Raw genomic sequence first — 22,959 nt, 5'->3', positions numbered from 1 at the left:
AGAATTGAATGTGATGGAAAGAAGGATAAGAGTAGCAAGACACCTTCTTCAAGGCTTGGTTTCTCCATTCTAACACATCTCTTCTCAATTAAACAGAAACAGAACTTGCATTCATAAGTGCAGTATTAGTAAAAATATTTTTTCTCTTCATCTTAAAAATTGATGTGACTTAGCAGAAAGGGGCCTGAATAATCAGAATGTTTATATTTGAATCTTCCTGCCTAAACACCTCTTAAAACACACAAATCCTTTCCTTCTGGAGGTAAGCAATGGCCTTTTTCCTGTGTGGAATATCTTGTGGAATTTGCAGTAGGAGAAATGCTACAAAACCGTTCTGTTCAAAGGAACATTCAAATGAAACCAAAGAAAAAGGTCCACAAGTCTAGTCTTAATGGATATACATCACATTTACTTAACAGATTTTAGAAATTACTCTGAATTTGTGTTAACTTTAAACCCCTTTCTTTTAGTATTCTTAAAAAGGAGTTTGGAAACTCATTCTGGGAAGTATTCTATCAACTTATTGACTTTGTTAACCTTTTTTTTTTTCATGAAAGAAGTTCCTTTTAACCTTTAATACAGAGTACACAATTCAAAGTTCATCCCAACCTACTATATGACTGGGAGTGTCAAGCACAGATCTTTGGATTGGGAATTTCATGTGCTTGGTTTAAAGCCCAGATTTAGTTTGAGGAAGAGTTAATCATGAAGACTGTGAAGGGCTTCTGTGTCTTTTTCGTGCTGCATCTATGTTTCTTCGACTCAGGAATGACTGGGAAAGTCCTTGTATGGCCCATGGATTTTAGTCACTGGATCAATTTAAAAGTTATTCTGGAAGAACTCCAAGTTCGTGGGCATGAGATAACCATCCTGATGCCTTCATCAAGCTTTCTGCTTGATCATGCCAAGCTTCCCTTTAACGTGGAGATCCTTCAAATTTCAATAAGCAAAGAAAGCTTATTTGAAGAGCTGAATGCTGATCTCTATACAATCTCTTTTGAAGTGCCGAAACTTTCATGGTGGAACAGGCAAGTCAAGATGGCACAAATGACCAGAGATTTTTTTTGGACAACCAAAAGAGTATGTGACAGCGCTGTCACAAACAAGGAGTTACTCAGCAGGCTACAGGCAGCAAAGTTTGATGTCTGTATTGCTGACCCTTTAAGCCTTTGTGGGGAGTTAGTGGCTGAGCTCCTCAATATTCCATTTGTATACTCTTTTCGTTTTTCCGATGGAAATGTCTTTGAGAGGCTGTGTGCTGGACTTCCTATGCCTTCTTCATATGTTCCGAGCAGCACATCAGGACTGACAGATAACATGACTTTTGTTCAGAGGCTGGAGAATCGATTATTGTATGCAGTGAATGAAGTGATATATACATATTTTGTATTTCCCGAATGGGATGAGTATTACAGCAAAGTTTTAGGTAAGAGAAATTTACATGTAATCTTGATTCTTGTTTCACATATAAAATATAAATATTAGCATTCCTGTTGTGTTTCAGCAGGTTGAGAGTCCGACATGGTGTCTGTGGGGAGGCAGGCCGATCCCTGGCCTTGCTCAGTGGGTTAAGTATCCAGCGTTGCTGGAAGATGTGGCGTAGGTCTCAGATGCAGCTCAGATTCCCTGTTGCTGTGGCTGTGATGTTTGCCTGTGGCTGCAGCTCTGATTTGATCCCTAGCCCAGGAACTTCCATATGCTCCAGGTGTGGTTGTCAAATGAAAAAAAAGTAAACTGTGTAAAATTTTCAAAAAGTATTTTTAAGTGAGGACCCAATATTTTATCGCCTAACTGCTAAGATTGAAAATATTAATAATACTTTTTCTTTCTTTTTTGTTGTTTCTTTGTTTTATATAACTGACTAGTAACAATACATTAGAGAAGGAAATGGAGAAGGAGTATCTTTTATATTTATCCATAAATCCTTTCGATGCTACTTATTTTTTTGGAATACCTGGAGAATCAAATCTGACAGTGTGCTTAATTTCCAAAGCCTTGAACTACTTCTCTCTTGTTTACTTCTGATATAAAGCCTCTGTCTTTCTGATTAACCTGCTGTTTCTCAGCCTTTCTGTTTGCATCCTATCAAGACTTGGTTGGCTGGTTCCTAGGCTAAGCATGTCCTGACATGAAACTAGATAATAAATGAATACATCTTGGCTTCATCTGCTTTTATCTTCCAAAGGAGAGAAGGAAGATTTTTCACAAAAGGATCATGTTTCCAGACCTTTAAACTCATTTCATGGTTTTCTTCTTCTATTCGTAGCTGCTTTAGAGGACAATGAGTGAGTTTGGCCTTGAGCACAAAGATTTTCTCTATTTCAGCAAGATGCTTTACCACTTCATTTTTCCTTTTGCATAATTGATTTTTTTATTTAAGAGCTTGCATTCACTGGTGTTAAGGATGCTTTTGCATAGGATTATGAGTTACCTTAGCAGAAGGAGTGCCCTAATTACACTGTTTGGTTACTTTTTTTTTTTTTTTTTGTCTTTTTGCCATTTCTTGGGCTGCTCCCACAGCATATGGAGGCTCCCAGGCTAGGGGTCGAATCGGAGCCGTAGCTGCCAGCCTATGCCAGAACCACAGCAAAGCAGGAACCTAGCCGCATCTGCAACCTACTCCACAGTTCATGGCAATGCCGGATCATTAACACACTGAGCAAGGGGGCAGGGATGGAACCCGCAACCTCATGGTTCCTAGTCGGATTCGTTAACCACTGCGCCACGACGGGAACTCCTCCTGGTTAGTTTTTTGAGATAGAATTACCATCTAACATTGTATTAGTTTCAGGTGTGAATGAACAAACTTAATAAGTAGTCAGTCTAAGAAGGAAATGGAAAAAAAAATTTTAAAGGCAACGTGATGATTATAACCTCAGAGACATTCTTTCACCAACCTCTAAAGACTGTCTAACCCCTTTAACACTCACAGCACAATTATATAAAGTTGTTGTGACAAAGGGTTATACATCAGAGCAGTGTACTGATAGTTTACATAGGCCACAAAGGCAATTAATGAGTCAGTGTGACCCCTTAAGGGGGTGAAGGAAGGACTGTTCTTTCCAAGGAGTTCCCTTGTTGGTGCTAGAAGGAAATGACTCACTTGTTCTTTTCCCCTGTATCTTCAAAGGTGATCTTGTTAATGTACAATGCAGACATAAAATGTACCCTGAACAAGGGAGGGGCAGGAGATGGTAGCTCAAAGGCAGAGGAAACTGTTGAATTTTTCTCGTTCTACCTTAAATTCAGTTTGTGTCAGAACAGGTGTACAACGTAATGATTCGATATGTGTATGTGTTGCAAAATAATCACCACAGTAACTCAAGTTAACATTCGACACCACCCATAGCTACAAATCTGTTTTTATCTTAAGATGAGAGCTTCTAGGACCTACTCTCTTAGCACAGTTCAAATATACAATACAGTATGATTTACTATAGCCATCGTGGTGTAAATTGCACCCTCGAGATGTATTTTTTTGGAACTAGAAGTTTTGCCTTTTGATCGTCTTTACCTTGGTAATGTGCCCCCCCTCCAACCTCCAGCATCTGGCGACCACCAATCCGTTCTCTGTTTCTGCATTTGTTATTTCTTTTGAGAGTCCACATTTAAGTGATAGAAACAGTATTTGCCTCTCTCTGCCTGTCTTACTTCGCTTATCATAATGTCCTAAATGGTAGCTGTCCCTTTTCCATGACACAATAATATTCTCCTGTATATAAAACTGCATTTTCTTTATCCATTCAGCTATTGGAAAGCAGGTCGATTGTTTCCACTTTTTGGCTATTGTACATGATGATACAGTGACCATGGGGGTGGGGAGGGCCAGTAGTAGTTTGATTTTCAATTTTTTCAGGAACGTCCCCACTGTTTTCTGTTGTAGCAGCCCCGACCTACATTACTACCAACCGTCTGCGAGGGTTCCCTTTTTCTCCACATCCTCACCAGTGTGTGTTATCTCTTATCTTTTTGATGACAGTGTCTAATATGTGTGAGCTGATCCCTCACTGTGGTTTTGATAAGGATTTCCCTGAAGATTAGTAAATTGAGCACATTGTATGTATTTGTAGGTCATTTGAATTTCTTTTGTGGGAAAATCTCTATAGGCATCCTTGGCTAGATTTTTTTTTTTTTTTTTTTGCGGGCCACACCCATGGCATATGGAGATTCCCTGGCTAGGGGTCTAATCGGAGCTGTTGCCACCGGCCTATGCCAGAGCCACAGCAACACCAGATCTGAGCCACGTCTGCAACCTACACCACAGCTCACGGCAATGCAGGATCCTTAACCCACTGAGCAAGGCCAGGGATCGAACCCGCCACCTCATGGTTCCCAGTCAGATTCGTTTCTACTGTGCCACAATGGGAACTCCTGCTGGTTTTTTTTTTTTTTAATTGAATTATTTGGATTTTTGCTATTGAATTGTATGAGATCCCTAGACATTTTAGATGATAACCCTGTATCAAAATTATACCTTTCACATATTTCCTCTCATCTTATACATTGCCTTTTCATTGTATAGATCATTTCTTTGCTGCACAGAAGTTTTTTAATTTGAAGTAGACATCACTTTTCTTTTTTTGGGGGGGGTGCTCACCTGCATGAAAGTGTGGAGGTTCCCAGGCTAAGGGTTGAATTGGAGCAGCAGCTACAGGCCTAAGCCACAGGCACAGCAACGCCAGATCCGAGCCACATCTGCAACCTACACCACAGCTCATGGCAATGCCAGAGCTTTAACTCACTGACTCAGGCCAGGGATCAAACCCACATCCCCAAGGATATTAGTTGAGGTCTTAACCTGCTGAGCCACAATGGGAACTCCTAGTCTTCACTTTTTCTTTTTAATTTTATTGCTTACGCTTTTGTTGTCATATTAAAAAAAATTGCCAAGAGCCATGTCAGGATTTTCCCTATATCTTTCTCTTGGAATTTTATGATTTTAGGTCTTACATTTATACTTTTAATCCATTACAAGTTAGTTTTGTAGGGGAATTAAACTAGGATCTAGTTTCATGTTTTTGCAAGTGAATATCTCATTTTCTTCATCAAGATCAAAATTGACTATTTTGAATATTTTGAATATTTTGGGTCCCTTTCAAAATATTAACTGAGCATACCTGCATGTTTGTGGGTTTCTTTTCCCTGCCTTCTTGATTCAGTCCCATTGGTCCATGTGTCTGTTTTTGTGCTAGTACCATGTAATTTTTTTTTCACTACAGCTTTAAAATAGTGCTTGAAAATCAGACAGGTCAATGCCCTGGCTTTGTTGTTCTTTCTCAGTATTTCTTTTTCTATTTGTGGTGCTTTGCATTTCCATACTGTTTTCTTTCTTGCCATTTTAAACTGTAGTATCTCTGAAAATACTACTAAAAATTATGGTTCTTCTTAAGAATTAAAATTTTCCTTTACATTTGCAATCTCTTGTTTTATATTGCTACTTCTCATTTCATTTTTTTAGGGCATTGCTTCACAATTTCTTCTGGGAAATGATTTCTTGAGCAACTCACAAACAATATGAGAGCTAATTATGATGGTTTCTGCCCAGGAATATGTCATATGTTCAAAAAGGCATATGACCTAATCGAGGTTAACATGTTCCACTGAGATCTTTTCCTGGGCATTTTGTGGCAGAAGCAGATGCTTATTTCTCTAGACATAACACTTTTTAAAATGGGCAGAAATTTAAAGGTCTGGAATCTCACCCTGGTGACAATTTCTGAGTCGTGGATCAAGCCGTGACTGATCGAAGCTGGAAGTAGGTTGTTTGCTTACTCCTGGGTCCAGCAGTTTAGTGCTTAGTTTTAGAACCTCTTTTTTAGTGAAACATTAGTGATAGGACATAACACTGTAACTGATTCTTTCCTAGAATATTCCTTTCCTTAGAATATTCCTTTGAGGACTATATCAAAGTAATCTGAGAAAGAAGAATCTAGGCTTGGTAAGTAGAAGAAAAACATCTTTTTTACTCATAAATTTTATTTATTTATTTTTATTAGAGTATAGTTGAGTTACAGTGTTGTGTCAATTTCTACTGTACCATAGTGACCCAGTCATTCACACACACACACACACACACACACACACACAATACATTCTTTTTCTCATATTATCTTCCATCATAGTCTCTCCCAAGAGACTGGATATGGTTGCCTGTGCTATAGAGTAGGACCTCATTGCTATTCCATTTTAAATGTTATTGCTTCTTCCAAGCCCAAACTCCCCATCATTCCCCATCCACCCCCTCTATGCTGCCACCCTTGGACACTGCAGTTCTGTTCTCTATGTCTGTGAATCTGTTTCTGTTTTGTAGATGGGTGCGTTTGTGCCATATTTTACATTCCACCTGTAAGTGATAGCATATGGTACTTATCTTTCTCTTTATGACTTTGCTTAACATGAGAATCTCTAAATGTCCATCGACAGATGAATGGATTAAGAAGTGGTACATACATAAAAATAGAATATTATTGGACCATCAAAAGGACAAAGTAGTGCCATCCATAGCAGTATGGATACAACTAGAGATTCTCATCAGCTTTAAAATTCTATTAGACATACATTGTCATACAGGATCAATTTTGGATCTTCATTATACAATGTATTCCAACTATATGTTTTCAAATTTTAAAAGTATAAGTCATAACTTATATAATATTAATCAGAACATGAAATGATGATATGATCTAATAAGTGATGAGAAAACCAGTATAATCGTATCTGGTTCAAAACAAATTTTGAGGACTATGTATAAATACTTCTGGAGAAAAAGGAACGGTAGGATAATACCGTAGACACAAGAATGATTAATTTCTTATGGGCAATCAAATCTTAATTTAGAGGATGATCTTTTCTACCAGATAGAAATAGGCAAGTTAACATTTAACTTCACAGTATCTGAATACAAACATCCACAGTATATCAACAAGAAATAACAAATTAAATATAGGCACATTTTCCTAAAGGGGTAAGTAACTCTTCAATCACTCAGTATTCAACAATGCCCCAACATATCAAATACGGCACTGCTTTTGGAAATGCTTTACCCAGCCTCAGATATTTTCTCACAGTTTCCTCATCCAGATCAAATTTTTTACTTCTCCTACTATATTGTTTTTATAGCAAAAGAGTGCGTTAGGCACACTAGAGTTCTCACTCAGGAGAGGAGATTTAACAGGAAAAGGATTATCTTAATATGGAGGAAAGTGGATCAACAATATGACCCCACAGTTCTACTCCTGGGTTTATAATCAAGAAAGTTGAACATGTGTCCACATAAAACATACACGTGGATGCTCATAGCACCATTATGCATAGTAGACAAATATGGAAACAGCTCAAATCCACATCAACTGATGAATGAATAAACAACATGAAGTATATCCTTTTAGAAATATCATTCAGCCACAAAAAGTAATGAAGTACTGATCTATGCTACCACATGGCTGAACTTTGAAAAAAAGTTATGCTAAGTGAATGAAGGGAGCACAAAGGACCACCTAGTGTATGATTTCATTTACGTTAAGTGAAATAAGACTCTTCTGAAACAGACAAAGAATGAGGTAGATTAGTAGTTGTCAGGGGCTGGGAAGAGAGAGATGGAGAAACATTGCCGATGGATACAGGATTTCTTTTGGCAGGAAGGAAGTTTTCTAAAACTGAATACTGGGGGTGGTTTCACATCCTTATAAATATGCTGAAAGCTACGGAATTGTTCATTCAAAAGGAAGAAGCATATGACATATCAATTATATCTCAATAAACTGTTATTAAAAGGCTGTGGGATTAAACCATCACACAAAGAGAATAAGATTGCACCCATGGCTGACACCCCTAAGGCTTCACAATGGCATATGCACTGAGTATGAAATGAAGATCGAATACCTTTCCCATTACGGGAATCACACCCCTGAATTACCGAGAGTTTCTTTTGGTCTCTTACATGGAAAGATTGTCCCGCTCAGTTCAAATCCCTCACATTTTCTAATCAACATTTGAGCACACTTAGCACATCAAAGAGACTATTCAAAAAGTCATGTGCCGAGAAACAGGAGAGCTATGCTTTCCTTATATCGGTGTTATTAAATACGTATTTCGAAAGGGTCCCAAAACTCTAGGTAAGTTTGCCCATACCACAATAACTGAATAAAATTCAGAAATAAAGATCTGACTCAAAGCTAATGAGAACAATTTATTTCAAGACACTAATCTGAATTCTTACTCTGTTCATGTTCACTTGAATTCCACTTCAAGTGGACAGAGACCCCCTTTGTACAGTTTGTCAGCTAAATATATCTGAATAGCAAATATTTTGCCACCAGATTTTCAGGCAGTGCGATATCTTCACCAAAGAGAAAAGAAGTCTTGTGAGGAACTTGTATACCAAGGGAGAGCATCCCTTTATTATTAAAGAGACGCCCTGTTTATTAAAGCTTTGCATTCCAGATAGGATCTAATTACTTGGGGCAGCTGACTCCCAAACACTATGAAGAAAAAAGATGGATAAATTACAAAATCTTTTTTAAAGATATCCAAGGCTTCTGGAGCAATAAAGACAAGACTAAACTGGAATTCCAGAAGAGGAGGAGACTCAGGCTGACAATCACTGGCTGAGCTTCATGTTCAGCAAACTCTGAGCATGTGTGGATTCTGAGCATGGAATAGGTTCCAGGTTAGCTCAAGACAAAAGACTGTTGACAGAGAGAAAGCAGCAGGATTTGGGCTTTGTTCCATATGTAAATGTGTGTTTGGTCACTCACAATCTCACTATCATGTAATCTCCGTGGGGCAAGACAATCGATTTCTCATGGGTTACATGGGACCGGTATTTGTTCTTTAAAGATTTTTCTTAGAAATTTCAATGGTGAAACAAAACAATTCCTACTTAAATATCAGTTTGTTTTCCCGTTTTCATGTTTTATGAATTTTTATCCAGGAAAACCTACCACATTATGTGAGACTATGGGAAAAGCTGAAATGTGGTTGATTCGAACCTCCTGGGATTTCGAATTTCCTCACCCTTCCTTGCCTAATTTTGAATATGTTGGAGGACTGCACTGCAAGCCTGCGAAGCCCCTGCCTAAGGTCTTTAAACGTGCTTATTTTTGCCTGTTTGAGTATTTACTTCCTGGAATAATTCTTTAAATTAAATTTTATTGGAATGTAGTTGATTTCCCATGTTGTATTAGTTTCGGGTGGCTAGCAAAGTGAATCAGTCGTACATATAAATACATCCATTCTTTTTTTTCCCCTATACGTTACGGAAAACTATGAGGTAGATTTTCCTGTGCTATGTAGTAGGTTTTCAGTAGTCATCTATTTTGTACAGTAGTGTGTGTGTGTTATTCCCACCTTCCCGATTATTCCCTCCCCTAATGGTTTGTTTCACCTGTGGTAACCATAGGATTGCTTTTGAAATCTAGTTTTTCTTTACAGTATTTTTATTTTCCTTTTTGAGCATTTATCTTTTGAAATGATTTCAAGCTAATTATTGATAGTGTTTGATCCTAAAGCAGAAAACATGGACACAGAAATTAGTGTCTATGACTCTCTTAGACTCTTATACTATATTAAATAGGATAGTAGTGTCCATTTTACTTTATGTATTATCATCTGATTGAAGTAGTCCCCACTATTTTCTTATTCAAAATTCATTAATTATTTATGAAAATGTATTAGTCTACATAACTTTTAAAATATGTTCCAGCTACTTAAGAAAACTATGCTATGATTGGAAATAAATGTATAGAGATTGAGAGCTTTACATGTTAAGTCAATCCATCTTTAAACATAGGCTAATGGTTAATTTTTTTTCATTTAATTGTACAGTGGCATTGTTTCATTATAATTATCATAAATTCTTTGATGGAGAGGAAATCAGAATCAGGTGTAAGACTTCCTTCCAAGAATGATGTCAAATGACCCCCTTCATGGTGGATTATGCACTTATTTACGATGAGATATATTTCTTCTCCAGAGATTCCTTGTTTGTGTATCAATTGGAGATTTTTGGTTTGCAGTTATTGGGAAGTTTTGATGTAAGCGTCTATATGTGTATGAGATTGTTTTAAGTTGTTGTTCTCTTAATTGCAAGTTCATCTCCGCTGTCTCGCATTTGTACCCACCTCTTCTCATGATTTCTGATTTTGGTGGTATAATTGTGCATGGATGATTTCGTATCTTTACTGTATATATACCTTTATTGGTGAGCCTTGTCATTTGTGGCATTTTTGTTCCCTGTTGTGGGCTTTTCTTTCCTGCCTAGAGAAGTTCCTTTAGTATTTGTTGCAAGGCTGGTTTAGTGTTGCTGAATTCTCTCAGCTTTGGCTTATATCTGAGAAGGTCTTGATTTCTCCTTCAAATCTGAATGAGAGCCTTGCTGGGTAGAGTAATCTTGGATGGAGGTTTTTTTTTCTTTCATCACCTTAAGTATATCATGCCACTCCCTTCTGGCCTGCAGAGTTTCTGCTGAAAAATCTGCCGATAACCTTATTGGGGTTCCCTTGTATGTTGCTTGTTTCTTTTCCCTAGCTGCTTTCAAGATTTTCTCTTTGTCTTTAATGTTGGTCAGTTTGATTAATATGTGTCTCGGTGTATTCCTCCTTGAGTTTATTTTACATGGTACTCATGCTTCCTGGATTGAGTGAGTGAGTGATTCCTTTCCATTTTAGGATTTTGGGCTATTATCTCTGGAATATTTTTTCTGTCCCCTTCTCTCTCTGTTCTCCTTCTGGCACCCCTATAATACGGATGTTGGTGTGTTTAACATTGTCCCAGAGTTCTCTGAGACTCTCTTCATTTGTTTTCAATCTTTTTTCTCTTTTCTTCTGCATTTGTAATTTCCTCTAATCTGTCCTCCACCTCACTTATTCATTCTTCTGCCACCTGTATTCTGCTGTTAGCTGCTTCTAGTGCATTTTTTATTTCCGTTATTGTATTTTTCACCTCTTCTTGTTTAAGTTTTATATCTTGTATCTCTTTGCTCAGTGTTTCCTGTAAGTTATCCATGTTTGCCTCCAGTTTATTTCCACTGTCTTGCATCATCTTCAGCATCGAGAGTCTAAAGTCTTTTTCCTGGAGGCTGAGAATCTCCTGATGACTTAGCTGATTTTCTGGGGATTTTCCTTCCTCCCTCATCCGAGTTATAGTTCTCTGTCTTTTCATTTTTATAGGTTTGTGGTGTGGTGACCTTTTTTTAGATGATAGAGCTGTAGCCTCTCTTACCCCTGGTGTCTGCCCCCCTTGTGGCTGAAGTCAGTATGGGGGCTTGCTGTAGGCTTCCTGATGGGAGGGGCTGATGCCTGCCCACTGGTAGGTGGAGCCGATTCCTATCCCTCTGGTGGGTGGGGCTTAGTCTCTGGATGGGATTAGGGGCAGCTGTGTGCCTGAGGCCCTTTAGGTAGCCTGTTTACTGAGGGGTGGGGCTGTGATCCCACCTGGATTGTAGTTTGCCCTGGGGCTTCTCAGCACTGAGTGACAGGTGGGGCCAGATTTCCCCCAAATGGCCACCTCTAGAGATAGGCATGCTGCTGACTATTCCCAACAGCTTTGCTTCCAATGTCCTTCCTCCACAACAAGCCACGTTCACCCCTGTTTTGCCATGATGTCCTCCAAGAACTGCAGTCAGGTTTGACCTAGGTTCCTGTGGAGACCTCGCTCTGCCCTGGGACCCAGTGCATGTGAAAGTCTGTGTGCGCCTTTTAAGAATGGGGTCTCCATTTCCCCAGTCCTCTAGATCTCTTGTGCACAAGCCCCGCTGGCCTTCAATGCCAGCTGATCCAGGGGCTCTTTCTCCCAGTGCCAGATCCCAGCATGAGAGGGTTTGATGTGGGGCTCAGAACTCTCACTCCTGTAGGTGAGGCTCTGTGAACCAGTTAGTTTTCAGTCTGTGGAGCTTCCCACCCGGGAGGTATGGGCTTGTTTATATCATGAAATCACCCCTCCTACCTCTTGATATGGCCTCCTCTTTTTCTTCTGGAGTAGGGTATGGCTTTCCAGTCCATTTGGGTGGAGATTGCTCAGTCTTTAGTTGTGAATTTTGTTGTTTTTAGGAGAGAAGTTGAGCTCCAGTCCTTCTATTCCTCCCTCTTAATCCCATCTCCAGTCTAATGGTTAATTTTATGTGTCAACTTTCTTGGCTCATGAACCTAGCTCTTGGGCCAAACATTATTCTGGAAGTTACTTTGAGGGTATTTTTGGATGACATTAACATGGAAACATGCGGACCTTGAGTGAACAAATTGTTCTCCATTATGTGGGTAAGCCCCATCCAATTTGCTGAAGACCTGAAAGAAAAAAGACTGAACTCTCCCAGGCAAAAAAGAATTCTGCCTATAGACAAGCTTTCAGACCTGAACTACAAGAGTGGCCCTTCTCCAGGTCTGCAGCCTAGTGGCCTATTTGGCACATTTTCAACTTGCCAGCCTAGACAATCGTATGAGCCATTTCTTTAAAGTAAATATATTTCCTGTCTTTCCATTTCAAGGGTCACACTTTTTTTTTTTTGTCTTTGGCTTAGTTTGTTAGTAGTTATACATGGGAATGAATTTTTTTTTTTACTTCACTGTGATTAAATATGTTATTTTTGTTTTGTATGCAAATCCACATATTTCCAGGATATTACTGTCATCTTCAGAGTATGTATTAAAATTATTTCTGCATTACTTGTCTGGTTGGGAAATTTACCTGCCTACCCCATTTTAAAGTGTGTTTGTGGAATCTTATACAAAGAGCAAATACAAACGAAATAAAATAAAATTGAAATTTAGAAAACAAAGTAAATACCACAAAAGTAGGTCATTATACTGACAGTAATTTAGCAGAAAAATGAGAGACAAATATGAAGCAAAGCCCCAGAACTATTTCACTTAAAGCAGAAGTCAAATGCTTTTCCTTTGGAGCATTGTAGAGGAGATGTTGGAAGGCAGTGGAGAGTACTGAATATAATCATTGGCTTTATAATCAAAAGCTAAATTTAGAAATTTGTCTTTGCCTGCTAATTCTGTGTCATCTTGGACAAATTACTCGACCTTTCTGAGATAGCCATCACATCTGCAAATGTATACAGATACAGACCTCTTAAAATTACCATACACCTAAGTTAAATAATACATTTAAAGAATTCAACACATGGCAGAAGATAACATGTCAGTAACTTGCAAACAAACACATATGCATGCTCCTCTAATACTGCAAGAAACCTCCAATGTAAATCAGTTTTACTTGCTCAATAACACATGATTCCAAATCATATTTTATACTCAAAAAATGGTTAAAATATGAAAAGGCCGACTTGTTCTAATAGTTCAGACACATGGAGAAAATTGTGTGACCGTCTTCTTTTTGTAGCGATAAGCTTTCATATGACAAAGACTGTTTTCTTCACAGGAATTAGAAGAGTTTGTTCAAAGCTCTGGAAAAGATGGCGTTGTGTTGTTTACTCTGGGGTCAATGGTCAAAAACCTCACAGAAGAAAAGTCTAATATGATTGCATCAGCTCTTGCCCAGCTTCCACAAAAGGTCAGATAATCTTATCTTCTGAGGGGTAGCTAATTTAAAACTCTATGATGATCTCCTTAAAATGTGCTTAAATGTAGGAAAAGTTAGTGGTGTTATTAATATCAATTTAAAGGAACTATAAAGACAAAGAATTAAATGTCAAAATAGACTATTTTATTACTAGCTTGCTTTATCTTGCTTGTATCCTTGCCATAGCAATCAGACGAAAAGAATGAAAGAAAGAAAGAAATGAAGAACGAAAGAAAGAAAAAAGAGAGAAAGGAAAATAAGAGGTATCTGAAGTGAAAAAGAGGTAAAATTGTCACTCTATGCAGATGACATGACAATATATGTCGAAAACCCTAAGGTCTCCATACAAATCTCCTTGATATGATCGATAAGTTCATCAGAGTAGCAGTATATGAAATTAACATTCAGAAACTGGTTGCATTTTTGTATATTAGCAATAAAATATTAGGAAAGGAACACAAAAAACAATACCTTCAAAATCACACCCCGCCAAAAAAAACCTGGCAATAAACCTCACCAAGGAGGTGAAAGTCTTATACTCTGAGACTATAAAACATTCATCAAGGAAGTTAAAGAGGATTCAAAGAAATGGAATGATATCCCATGCTTCTGGATTGGAAGAAGTAATGTTGTTAAAATGGCCCTACTTCCCAAAGCAGTCTGTAGATTTAATCTGACCCTATCAAATTCCCCATGAAACTTTTCACAGAACTAGAACAAATAATTCAAATATTTATATGGATTTGTATGGAAACCTTAAAGACCCAGAATTTCCAAAGCAATCCTGAGAGAGGAAAAAAAAAATAAAAAAAAAAAAGCAGGAGTCTAACTCTCCCAGAATTCAGACGATATTCCAAGACTACAGCAATTAAAACAGCAGGGTACAGAAATAGACATATGGACCAGCAGAACAGGAAATAGAAGCACAGAAGTAAACCCAGACACTTACAGTCAGTCAATCTTCAACAGAGGAAGCAAGAATATAAATGAGGAAAAGAAAGTCTCTTTAGCAAGTGGTGCTCGGAAAACTGGACAGCTGCATGTAAATCAATAAATAAGGACACACTCTTAACCAGGCACAAAAAATAAACTCAGAATGGCTCAAAGATTTAAACATAATATGAGATACCATAAAACTCCTAGAGGAGAACATAGGCAAAACATTCTTTATATAACTCTACACATGTTTGACTAGGTCAGTCTCCCAAGGGGATACAAATAAAGATAGAAATAAACAAAGGAGAGCTACCCACACTTACAAGCTTTTGCATAACAAAGGAAGCCATGAAAATGGAAAAGATAAGCTATGGAGCCAGAGAAATAGGTGCAAACAATGCCACTGACAAGGGCTTAATCTCCAAAATACGCAAATAATTCCTACAAGTCAACAACAGAGAAACAAACAACCCAATCAAGAAAGGGGTAGATGGCCTAAATAAACATTTCTCCAAAGAAGACATAAGGAAAAACCAGAGATGAAGACTGCCATAACTGAAATGGAACATACACCAGAAAGAATCATCAACAGATTAGACAACATAGAGGAACAGATCTATGGGCTGAAAAAGGAAGTAGTGGAAATCTCTGAAGCTGAACAGAAAAAAAAAAAAAAAGGAATTTAAAGAAATGAGAGAAGTTTTAGAGAACTCCTTGACAACATCAAGCATATTCACATTAGCATTCTAGAGGCCCCAGAAAGACAAGAGAAAGAGAGAGGGGGGTAGATTACTTATTTGAAAACATAATAGATGAACAGGTCCCTAACTTGGGAAAGGAAAGAGTCAAGCAAGTGTGGGAAGCAAAGTGAGTCCTGAACAGAATAAACACAATTAGGATAACACTAAGACACATTGTAATTGAACTGGCAAAAATTAAAAATCAAAGGAGTATTTTAAAAGCAGAGAGGAAAAGGAATAAGTGAAGTACAAGGAAACTCCTGTAAGGCTGTCAGCTGACTTTTCGGAAGAAAGTCTGAAGGCCAGAAGGAATGGCATGATGTATTGAAAATAATGCAAGGAAAAAAAAACAACCTATAACGAAGTAAACTCTACCTAGTAAGGTTCCCCTTCATATTTGATGTAGAGCTCAAAAGTTTTACAAGCAAAGCAAAGCCAAAAGAATTCAGCCCCACCAAAGCAGGTTTACAAAAAGTGTTAAGGAGACTTCAATCGAGACTGAAAAAGCCACAGCTAGAAACATTAAAAACCAGAGTTCCCATCGTGGCTCAGTGGAAACAATTCTGACTAGCATCCATGAGGACGCAGGTTCAATCCCCGGCCTGCCTCAGTGGGTTAAGGATCCGGCATAGCCATGAGCTCTGTTGTAGGTCACAGACATGGGTCGGATCCTGTGTTGCTGTGGCTGTGGTGCAGGCTGGCAGCTATAGCTCTGATTTGACCCCTAGCCTGGGAGCCTCCATATGCCATGAGTGTGGCCTTAAAAAGACAAAAAAAAAAAAAAAAATAGAAAAGAACAAAGGAAGCATCAAAAACCTCTCAAAGAGGAAAAGTCCTGGAGAGATAACATCACTGATACATTCTTTTATACATTTAAATAATTAAATTATGAAAATAATCCTTTTCATATCTTCAAAAAAGTGAAAAAAGGAAAACACTTACTAAATAATTCTAGGAGGCCAGATTCACCCTGATACAAAAGCCAGATAAAGACATCACAAACAAATAAAACTACAGCTCATGGTCATGTCTAATATAGATAATAAAACACTCGAGAAATTACTTGCAGATCAAATCCACGAGACTATTGAAATGGTTTATTTACCATATTTACCATCATAAAATGGTATTTATTCTACTTATGCAAGGGCAGTTCCCAACAAGTACATCAGTCAATATAATACTTGGCAGGAATATAACGAAGGGGAAAAACTGATCATTTCAACTTACACAGAAAAGGAAGTTGACGAAATCCAACCATTCCTCCTGATAAAGTATCTCAAGAAATTATGAATAAAAAGCAAAGTCCTCAATATGATCTAGGATATTTCTGAAAAACCCACAGGTTATCACATACTCAGTGGTGGAAATTGAAGTTTTCCTCCTGGGGTTCCCGTTGTGGCTCAGCAGTTAACAGACCCAACTAGCATCCATGAGGACACTGACTTGATCCCTGGCCTCGAACAGTGGGTGGAGGATCTGGCATTGCCATGAGCTGTGGTTTAGGTTGCAGACACAGTTGGGATCCCACGTTTCTGTGGCCCCGGTGTAGGCCGGCGGCTACAGCTCTGACCGGACCTCTAGCCTGCGAACCTCCACATGCCATGGGTGTGGGCCTCAAAAAAAAAAAAAAAAGAAAAGAAATTTTTTCCTCCTAATCTCGTAAATGATATATGGATGTCTACTTTCACTGTTGCTACTTTACATTATATTAGAAGTCCTAGCCTGGGAATTACACTGGTAAAAGAGATATAAGGCACCCAGTGATGAAATAAAGAGTTACTGCTTAATGACACAGAGTTTATGTTAGGGATGATGAGAACATTTGGGGTCTAGATAGTGCTGATGGTCACACAATATTGGGGATGTACTTAATGCCACCAAGTTCTATACTTACAATACTTTAAAGTGATAAATATCATTCTGTGTATCTTACTATAATAAAAAAGGCAACACAAAACTTAATTCCATGTTACTTCCAAGTATATAATGAAGATCAAAGCAGTAATAATTTCTTTGTGAGGTAAGTAACTTCCTCCCCCCCCCCCGTGCCTCTGAAAACTTGGTTCGAAAAATCCACTTTGTCAGAGTGGCCTAGTGTTACCAATATGTAATGTTTCAGATACAGATTATCATTTTTTTCTTCATCTTCTAAGTGAGAATCAACCTGAGGATGACAGATTATTGATTAGGATTACATGATAGATTATTGATGAGGATTAGTGAAATCATTTGAAAACATGGTTGTAGTATCAATGGTTCAAACGCATTCACTGCTTAATTACTAAGGGCCTCAGTTTGCTCATCTGTTACCTGGAGACATTGAACAAGATTAATTCTAACTTAATTGCCTCACTCTGATACAGTGTGTTTCTAAAAATCTTCTGGTAGAGTAAAGGCATTTCCCTTTACAGGTTGTGTGGAAGTACTCAGGAAAAAAGCCAGAAACCTTAGGAGACAACACTCGGCTATATGAATGGATTCCACAGAATGATCTTCTTGGTAAGAACAAAGAGAAGAGTAAATAGAACTGAATAAGGAATAATCTGAATGATTACTCGATAACAAATAGAACCGAGGAATTTGTATTCAAAATAAGCAAAAAAATGAAAACAAAAAAAGCCCCAGACATGTAATGTCTTCCCATTTCTTTTGGAGCATGTTAAAGAAAAACATGTTCATGGGCTGTAAGGCACACTGTATTCAAGACCATCAGGGATAAGGATAGCTACAGCTGCAACGGACGTGAACCGTCAGGCAGAGGGCTTGGACTCAACTCTGAGCGCAGAAAGGAAAAGTGGGACATTGGTAGCCGAAAGGCAGAGTGTAAGGTTGACTGGGTGAAAAATTACCAAGAGGACACAACAGGGAAAAAGGAAGAGACTGGCAAAAGCAATCGGACTGTTCCTGAAGGCAGTCCTGGGTGATCAGACATCACTTGGGGGGAAGGTGAAGGATGAGCCAACAGCCCTAAAGGGGATCAGATAGCAGGGCCCAGAGAACCTAGCTCACCTGCCTTAGTAGGATGTTTATAAAACTGGGCAATGCAGAGAGGTACAGACGCTCCAAAATCAGAGCCTCCTTGAGAAGGGAATTAGAGGATTCTGACTAGAGTTTGGTCAAGGATAGGATCTTTGTCAAGCTCTAAGATAAATATGGAACCTAGGCTTCTCCCATTTATGATGCAGTCCCTCCCGTCTCAGCTTCAGAGTCAGGAGCGCCCCTTTAGATCAGGCTCTGGTTAACTTGAGCACACCTTTAGATGAGGCTCTGGTGCAGTGCCCTCTTGATCCTCTGTATCCATTTTCTCTCTTCTTTTCTGGAATACAACTATCTGGAAAATAACCTATAAACCATTTCACTGATCATAATATTAAAAATGATTCCATATCACTTAACATTAAGCTCTGGAGTTCCTGTCGTGGCTCAGTGGTAATGAACCCATCCATCCCTGGCCTCACTCGGTGGATTAAGCATCTGCTGTGGCTTTGAGATGTGGGGTACGTCGCAGACACGGCTCGGATCTGCCATTGCTGCAGCTGTGATGTAAACTGGCAGCTGCAGCTCCAGTTCCACCCCTAGCCTGAGAACTCCATACACCCTGGGTGGAGCCCTAAAAACAAACCAAAAAATCAAGGTCATAATCCCATTTTCCTAACCAGAGTACTTCATGCACTTGCCAAAGTCTGTCTTTCTAGTCTGTTATGCCAACATTCTCACGGTGAAACCCTGCACGTTTCCCTTCCCTTTCCCCATTCACACAAGCAGTTGGGAGGTGCCCAGGCCAGGGATTGAACCCGAGTCACAGCAGTGACCCAACCCATTGCAGAAACGATGCTGGGTCCTTAACCCACGGTGCCACAAGAGAACTCTCCTTCAGCACTTTTTATCAATGTGTTCTTACCCCCAAGTACTTCTTCAATGGCAATTACTCTCCATCGTTTAACTCCACCCTTAGACCGCTCTGAGCTTTGTGGAATGACCTAATTGCTGGAATCACTAATTGCTGCTGGACATGGAATATGCAATTGCTGCTTTCTTTACAGACTCTAGAAATTTATGTATGGCCCGATGGCACAGAAGTATGCAGACAAGGTTACTGAACCGAATTAATGATTGATTCATACAAGCGTCATGAGTTTCTATTTCTGAAATTCTTACGACTTAGAATGATGATTTTTTTTTTTCCTTTTTAGGTCATCCCCAAACCAGAGCTTTTATTACTCACTGTGGAACCAATGGGATCTATGAAGCTATATACCACGGGGTCCCTGTGGTGGGAATCCCCCTGTTTGGTGATCAGTTTGATAATATTGCTCGTGTCCAAGCTAAAGGGGCTGCTGTTCAATTAGACTTGCACACAATGACGAGTTCTGACCTACTCAATGCTTTGAAGGCAGCTATTAACAATCCTTCGTGAGTATAGAACATATTATTTTCTGAGAAACATCAGAATTTTAAAAGGAATTAATCGTCTCATTCAATTAATTGATTCATTTTGCATAATCACCAGGACATAGTTAATATCAAATACAACTGCCTTTTACTTTGTCACGTTCTATGAAAACATTTAGCTTCACCTACTGCTACTGGGTAACAGAGTACCTCAATGACATTAACATAAAGAACTAAGCCGTTGTTAAAAAGACCCACATATTTTTAGTCATATTTATAATTTCTTAAAAATTGCAGAAATTGAATGATAAAGAATTTAGGCAATGTGACAAAATCCTAGAGAAATAAAAAATGAAAAATCACTTAGCTTTCCACATGTAGCTGTAACCAATTACCAGTAAAGAAATATTTCTTCAGATATCTCCTCGTGCTAATTTATAAATAGAGGAGTTCCATTGTGGCTCAGTGATAACAAATCCGACTAGTATCCGTGAGGATACAGCTTCGATCCCTGAACTCACTCAGTGGGTTAAGGATCCGGTCTTGCTGCAAGCTGCAGTGCAGGTTGCAGATGCGGCCTGGATACTGCATTGCTATGGCTGTGGTGTAGGTAGGCAGCTATGGCTCCAATCGGACCCCTAGCCTGGGAGCTCCCATAGGCGGCAGGAAACTTTAGTACATTCTTGTTAGGAATGCAAATTAGTGCAGCCAGTCTGGAAAACAGTACGGAAATCCTCAAAAGATTAAAAACAGGAGTTCCCATTGTGGCTAGGCGAGTTAAGAACCTGACGCTGTCTCTCTAAGGATGTGGGCTGGACCCCTGGCCTTGCTCAGTTGTTAGGGATCTGGCAGCTGCCCAAGCTGTGGTGTAGGTCACAGACGTGACTTGGCTCTGGTGTTGCTGTGGCTGTGGAGTAAAGTAGCTGCTGCAGCTCTGATTTAACCCCTAGCCCAGACACTTCCACGTGTGGCAGGTGGGGCCATGAAAGGAAGAAGAAAAAAGATGAAAACTGCACTGTACGGTAATCCCACTTCTGGGTATATATCTAAAGGAAAAGAAAACAGAATTTGGCAGAGATGTCTGCACGCCCACATTCACCGCAGCATCTTTAGCCATAGCCAAGATGTGAAAACAACTAAGTGTCTGTTGGATAAAAAAGATGTTTTATGTGTATGTGAAAGAACTACCAGTTAGTAAGGAGAAAATAGGAAATCTTGTCATTTGTGACAAGATGACATTGTGAATTAACTGAATTAAGCCAGACCGAGAAGGAAAAATACTGCTTGATATCACTTATATTTATATATACAAAGTCAAATACTCAGAAACAGCAGAGCAGTGGTCACCAGGAGGTAGGAGCTGGAGAAGTGGACAGGTGTCACACAACAGGACAGGCTTCCGATAAGCTGAAACTTATTTTGATGAATAAGTTGCACGGTACTTGGTACAGTATGTAGATTACTGTAATCATAAGTAAAGAAATTCCCAGCAATGAATGATTACATTTGTTATGTTGTCCTTTTTCCAAAAAATCAAGTCAATCTATCATGCAAAAAAATATGTTAAACGTTTAAAAATTGCTAGGCTTTGGATAAATATTTCTTTAAAAGCAGGAAAAGTCTTACTAAAATTTCATATGAATCTATGAATAAATATTGATATTAAGGATTTGAATTCATTAGTGTTTCCAATGTTGGTCAATCTAGAGAGACTTTTACTATGAAGTCGTCTATGGACTTTCAGTCCATCTGCGTTTTAAATGGCATATCATCACTTTTATTGCCGTATTTTAACTGTAACATTTTCACTGCTTCCAGCGGGCAGAACATCTGTCACCACAATTGCCAGTTTTCTTTAGCATTAGTTTGCTCTTTATGTGGATTTAATGATGACATTTATGTTTCAGTACAGCCCTTGTGTTGCTGAAGGAGTCTGTTTTTTTCAACATTTTACCTGACAAATATTTTGTTTCCGTGTCTTGGGGTTTTGTTGCTGTTGTCTCCTTGTCTTCCTGAGATATAGCCACATGGACTTATTCCTGAAATTCTTGTACCTTAAGAAAGGTCTGTCTTGGGTTTTCTTTTGTAAACCAAAGGGAAACAGGCTTTGTCTCTCTGTTTCTGGTTCGCAATTCTCTTTTGCATGCTGTTCCCCTATTTTCTACAATTCCATGTTCCGTAGTCTCCGTAAATGAAGACTCCACTTCCGAGTAGGAGGAGAACATGCTACATTCCTATTGCTGAACCTTGAAAGTGCTATTTCCAATTAGAAATTATTTTCTCCCCTACTTCCAATCATTACAGAGGCTGTGAAACATCCGACAAATTCCACCTGATAGGCCAGCATAGGTAGAAATAGCTCAAGAGGAAACAAACGTCCATAGGCATTCTACACCCTCGGGAATACCGTGTATGATGCAGTGTCTTAATCCTTAGGTCATACACTTATAATGATACAAAACAATTTTTGGCATGTCAGGTTTTCAACAAAGTTTTCAAGTCGCTATTTATGTATTCAATTTCAGCTATAAAGAGAATGCTATGAAGTTATCAAGAATTCACCACGATCAACCTCTGAAGCCCCTGGACCGGGCGGTCTTCTGGATCGAGTTTGTCATGCGCCACAAAGGAGCCAAGCACCTGCGGCCAGCAGCCCACGACCTCACCTGGTACCAGTACCACTCTCTGGATGTCATTGGGTTCCTGCTGGCCTGTGTGGCAACGATTATATTTCTGGTCACTAAATGCGGCCTGTTTTGTTGCCGGAAGTTTGGTAAAACTGCAAGGAAGAAAAAGAGAGAGTAGGTTTTTTGTTTGTGTGTGTACCGGTTGATCTGGAACAATGTACAGAGTTCATCTGAATTCATTCGGCCATGGATTGGAACCAGATTCCGCTCCTGCTCTTCTGGGTGCCTGTCCATTCCTCAGCTTTGTCACATGCAACATCGAAGAATCGCCCCTACAATGTGCCATGTGACTTAGAATTAAGGTTTAAGATAATCTATTCCTTGAAAAGAGATGCTAAACAAATAAACACATGGAAGATGCTACCGTCAAGGACTTACTGCTTTATTTTGCTTTCTGTTTAACCAACTAATGCACTGTTGGAGGCCTCAGGAACATAAGGATTCCTGCTATTTTCCGTACTGATCATACCGAACATTTTCTACATGTGTACCACAGTTTTGGGTCCAGTATGAAATAATTAGTGCATATTCTCCAAAAGAACTAGACAAGAAATAGCATGGAGCACACTCTAGCCAGCTTCCCTTCCAGCCAGGAAGGTCGGGAGACTGTTAGGGTTTCTACTCTGCCGCAAAGCACATTTCAGACATCAATTTCATGCATCCTTTCCTATGACATG

At 39.0% G+C, this 22,959-nt stretch overlaps 1 protein-coding gene across 4 annotated transcripts; it reads left to right on the top strand.

The window, feature by feature from the left end:
- Nucleotides 1–599: 599 nt before the first annotated feature.
- On the top strand, nucleotides 600–22,652 carry LOC125137960 (UDP-glucuronosyltransferase 2C1-like). Of its 4 annotated transcripts, XM_047799147.1 has the most exons (7): nucleotides 5,472–5,755; nucleotides 5,867–5,938; nucleotides 8,933–9,081; nucleotides 13,384–13,515; nucleotides 17,615–17,702; nucleotides 19,397–19,616; nucleotides 22,121–22,652. In XM_047799147.1, the coding sequence occupies exons 3-7, from the start codon at nucleotides 8,959–8,961 to the stop codon at nucleotides 22,398–22,400; spliced, it is 843 nt and encodes a 280-aa protein (XP_047655103.1). In that variant the 5' UTR covers nucleotides 5,472–5,755; nucleotides 5,867–5,938; nucleotides 8,933–8,958; the 3' UTR covers nucleotides 22,401–22,652. The 4 variants fall into 4 exon arrangements, with proteins under 4 accessions (XP_047655101.1, XP_047655104.1, XP_047655103.1 ...); XM_047799145.1 differs by lacking the exons at nucleotides 5,472–5,755; nucleotides 5,867–5,938 and adding an exon at nucleotides 600–1,426; XM_047799148.1 differs by lacking the exons at nucleotides 5,472–5,755; nucleotides 5,867–5,938 and adding an exon at nucleotides 1,688–1,705.
- The last annotated feature ends 307 nt before the right edge of the window (nucleotides 22,653–22,959 follow it).

Source organism: Phacochoerus africanus, chromosome 10 (assembly GCF_016906955.1).
Source record: "Phacochoerus africanus isolate WHEZ1 chromosome 10, ROS_Pafr_v1, whole genome shotgun sequence".
Classification (NCBI taxonomy): Eukaryota; Metazoa; Chordata; class Mammalia; order Artiodactyla; family Suidae; genus Phacochoerus; species Phacochoerus africanus.
Note: the sequence above shows the minus strand (reverse complement) of the source record. Positions and strands in the feature narration are given on the sequence as shown.

Excerpts from the sequence above, each read along its gene's own strand:
- LOC125137960 (XM_047799145.1), top strand. The coding sequence starts at position 706 with ATGAAGACTGTGAAGGGCTTCTGTGTCTTTTTCGTGCTGCATCTATGT. Across the intron at positions 17,703-19,396 it reads TCCACAGAATGATCTTCTTG|GTCATCCCCAAACCAGAGCT; the intron begins GTAAGAACAAAG and ends TTTCCTTTTTAG. Across the intron at positions 19,617-22,120 it reads GCAGCTATTAACAATCCTTC|CTATAAAGAGAATGCTATGA; the intron begins GTGAGTATAGAA and ends ATTCAATTTCAG.